This window comes from Pinus tabuliformis, chromosome X (genome assembly GCF_031772625.1).
Source record: "Pinus tabuliformis cultivar Carrire ecotype Pingquan chromosome X, CPIR1, whole genome shotgun sequence".
Taxonomy (NCBI): Eukaryota; Viridiplantae; Streptophyta; class Pinopsida; order Pinales; family Pinaceae; genus Pinus; species Pinus tabuliformis.
The window spans coordinates 1,198,636,309-1,198,640,798 of record NC_142308.1 but is presented as its reverse complement, the minus strand read 5'-3'; the positions used below and the strand labels follow the sequence as shown (position 1 = coordinate 1,198,640,798).

The following is a 4,490-nucleotide window of genomic DNA, read 5'->3' as shown; positions in this document are numbered from 1 at the left end:
AAACACTAACCTTATTATTAATTATTCTTATACTATTGAATTTTGGCAAGAATTAGATCACTTGGAGGTTTTGAACAATAATTGGAAGGGGAAATTCATTAAAGTTTACCTTAGGGATTATTTTATGATCAAAACCATAAAGAGATATAAATCCATCTCTAACCTTATCCTACAAAATCTATTTGTCGTGAATTTCTAAGCTCTTTGAGGATAAGGATACCATGCCATTGAAATTTTCTATCCCAAGTATAAATATCCTCTTAACATTTCCTTAATTTAAGGAATGATGCATTTTAAAGCATTCCACAAAAGAAGTCATAGACAAATATTTTCCTAGTGCATTCATTTTATAGATCTTCGTAAGTATTTTCCCGCAAAGGTAGGACTAGGAAATTATTACACCTATCCCTCATTCATAACATTTATTTCAAGGCTATGTTGGGTCGTGACACAAATAAATTTTGTGAACTTTTAACAATAAAACTACTATGAATTCTCACTAAGTAAAATGTGAATTCTCAAATCCAAATTTATGGAGACTCCATTGTTCTAATTCAATGAATGACAGGAAAATTCACCATGTGAAAGTTCATACTACAACCTCCTTTTCATGCCATTCTACAACTTAAATTATCCTTCTCTCACATTTCATTCTCACATGTTTATGGGGATGTGAACTACGAAGAAAACAAGCTATTCATGGATGGAGAGAAAATGGGATTTGGAAGATCATTAGTAAAAAACAAGAGAATCCTTTGAATATGTTCATGCCCTTTAGTTCTCAATCTCTTTTTCTTACTTTAGAGCTTTGTGATTAATTTATCTTTATTTATTTCTAAACAAAGTTCCTATGGGAAGATCAACTAATTTTTTCCAATGTATAATGACGACTATATATTTTGTTCAAATTTTTTTATGAGAACTATATATATTGCTTAAATGACATAGATCCAAGTATAAAATTATTTTAAAAATAACTTTGGAATTGCACTTTTTTTTACTAAAACTACAAGTCTATAGAGGTAAAATTTGAATGCTATCTCAAAATCTACCATTGTCATTTTGTATTTATAGATAAAATTGTTAAGCCTTTTCCATTGAAAAAAAGGGACATCATTGTAATTTCTTATACATAAAATGTAGTAAGAATAAAATCTCAATTAATCTACTAAAAGGGTTTTTTTTGTTAGTGATTTTATTGAAGGGTTGACTCTATTTATGTCGATCCTACTAAATATATATATGTTGTTACTTTTTTACTCTAACTATTTAACTTTATTTATTATAATTATTTATAGTTAGTCATAATATTTGAATTATTCAATTCAACAATATAGAACAAATTTTATTATAAAACATATTTGTATATGATAAATTACTTGTCTTTTCCTTAATTGCAAGGGGAAAAAGGAGAAAATATTAATGGTACAGGAATCTTCACCAAATGAAACTTCCTAGTAAACATGAGTTTCTTCAACACTCATCAAAAATATTTTTTTTTTGTAATTTTCAGTATGACTCAAACCTTGGTATTTACAATAAAAGAAAACAATATATGTGTGTGAGAGAGAGCGAATAATAATAATAATCATAATAATAATAGGTTGAAAAATATGCATATAATGGAGGAAATGATGAACAAAAGGCTTGAAAGATTCCATATATTTGAATCTTTCGTAGAATAAATATGGAGAGTATGCTATGGGTTTCATCAATAAAGGACTCAAACCATAACCGCATAGTGCTAGACCTAAACTCTTGCTTAGATAACCCCCTCACCCCTTGAAATAAAAATAAAAAATACGAGGACCCCTTCATTTTGGAAGTGACCAAGAGGAGCTGGAGACCTTGTGACCCATCCTCACAAAATCTCATCCCCTCCAATAGCTTGCAAATCTAAAAATATGTTGTAATCTCTTGAAACAAAAAATGGAAAAAGAGAGAAGACAATAACTTTTAGAACTAGAATCTAAGCTTGAACATTGTCTCAATGAGGAATGGTAGGGTAGTATATCATATAAACAAAAGGAAGCAATAAAGTCTTTAGCGAAAGATACACTTTGACAAAGAAAAATAATGGATATTGAAATTTGGAGCCTTACGGTTGCAAGTGGGGAATGCAATTACAAATTTTTTCCATCAATTTGAAAAAATAGGAACACCATCGACATGATTTGGGCCATTAGTAGAATAGATGAGATAAAGGCCACACCCTTCCTCAATCAAATCCTAGAGATGAGATTTTGTCATTGGACACACCCCCTAGATGACTTGTGAAGAGGTTGGAATTGTATTTGACTATGCACCTCTGTGAACCACTATGAATCTATTCAAAGCATGAATGTTCATAGATGCTTATATAGACATTTCTAGAATCTATTCAAAAATCAAGAATACCCATAGATGTGATTCAAAACATTGTTAATCAATTTCCTATCTTCATTGACCAAGAAGGAACTAATTATTTGATAATTGGGCTTCTCGAGAAGAAACTACTTAGAGTCTTTCACAATCTTTAGAAGAATAAAAACCCCACTCCTAATGATCTTCATGTCAGATTTTATTATTTATAATAATATACACAATTAATTTAAATTAAATTATATTTAAGAAATTTTAAATTTAAAAAACATTTTCATAAATGTTTACCATAATAATATTCCAAAATCATGTGTCATGTGGTACCAAAAACATATTAATAATTTATGTAGCTATTATATTTCTATGTGGAAATTCTTCATGTTTAAAGTAAAAATATGCTTTGTCTTTATTTACAAAGTTTTGTAGCTTTTGGTAATATGAAATCCATGCAAGAAATTTTGTAAATTAAGTTAAACAATACCATCAGATATTTATAAATCACTTAACTATTATATGTAAAACAAAATTTTGAAAAACATATTAAAAATTTGTTGAGTTTCTTATTCAAAATGTACTTCAATCTTTATATATGTGAAAAATCCTAAGGAATTTATTAAAATTCTTATTCAAAATATTAAATAAACGCGGAAAAAAACATGGATTAAGTGGCAATACTTAAAACAAAATTTTGAAGAGAATATTAGAAGTTTATTAAGTTTCTTATTCAAAATGTACTCCACTCTTTATATATGTAAAAAAACTAAATATTAAAAATTTATTAAAATTCTTATTCAAAATATTGAATAAACCATGAGAAAAATATAGATTACCTGGAAATACTTGTGAATAAAAAAGAAATACATAAACTTTATATATATGTGGATCAAGAAGAAATACTTACCAAAACTATAAAGAGGAAATACCTACACTATAAACTATATATGGATAAAGAGAAAATACCTAAACTATAAACTATATAGGGATAAAGAGGAAATACATAGAGTATATATGGACCATCAATGGATCAGCCCAACTATCTAGGGATAAAGAGGAAATACATAGACTATATATGGATCATCAATGTATCAGCCGAATTGCTAGCACGCCCGCCGAGTGAAGCCCAGACGATTCTTCTCTGTGTCATACAATATATACAAATTCCTCGACTGATAGTTTCCTAAAATAGCAGCAGGTCCTGGAGACATGTCGGAAGGATAAAATGCCAAGCAGTAAGTACCATTGCCCTGAGGCATGAAACAATTGCCCTCAGGCAGTACCATGGTGGAGCCACTGCTGAAATGGAATGAAAACTTAGGGAATTGAATATGGGCCACACCAGAAACATTGTAACACAATACATAGAAACTTGTTGATTGAACTTCAGGATATCTAATCTGAGAAGAAAATTCAGCTTTAATCTGGTCAACGACTGCTACGGGAAAGATAGTGGGAAAAGTGCCTGAATCTATGATGGTTCCGCCGTCGCCGTAATTGTCAATTCTGGATAGACTGGAGGGCAGTCTCAAGTATTTTCCACCAGTACTCACCCCTCGTAGACCAACGTAATAGAATTCGTTGTATCCCACAGAGTTGTTTTGAAAGGGAGTGTATTTTAAACTCATATTCCTGGGAACTGCTCTGTCGCCAAGCACTATCACGCTGCCATTGTTATGATCGTTAAGGCAATATGCGAATTTATGAACACTCAGCTGGGAAGGCAGAGACAGTTTTCCTCTGCCAAATCCTGCAATACCAGCAATCCCCTGCGACGTCACTGAGCATCCGAACCCAAATTTAGTTATGTGACCACTGCCCGATGGCAAAGTCAAGGTGTCAGTCAGTAGATGCCCGTTCGCACTTCCGGAGCCATATTCAAGGTCATAGTCTGGACATGTCCCCGAGCACTTGTCTGGACACATCCCCGAGCCCTCATAACACACATCTCTGCACTTTGGATCTGCACACTTTACAGAAACATTTGTATTGAGGTTTAAATATTTTTTGTATATACTAATATTACTCTATTCATTTTAATTATGTAGTATGGACTCCCTAGGGCATTGCTTGAAGAGGAAGAGGTGGTTGTAGTACAATCACCTATTCAAGAACATGGAGCAAATATATAGGAT

At 31.5% G+C, this 4,490-nt stretch overlaps 1 protein-coding gene across 1 annotated transcript; it reads right to left on the bottom strand.

The window, feature by feature from the left end:
* Positions 1-3,458: 3,458 nt before the first annotated feature.
* Positions 3,459-4,280, bottom strand: LOC149144255 (aspartic proteinase nepenthesin-1-like). Its single transcript, XM_089452095.1, has one exon. The coding sequence runs from the start codon at positions 4,278-4,280 to the stop codon at positions 3,459-3,461; it is 822 nt and encodes a 273-aa protein (XP_089308221.1).
* Between the last annotated feature and the right edge of the window lie 210 nt (positions 4,281-4,490).

Coding starts and splice junctions, on each gene's coding strand:
- LOC149144255 (XM_089452095.1), bottom strand. CDS start 4,280: ATGTGTCCAGACAAGTGCTCGGGGACATGTCCAGACTATGACCTTGAA.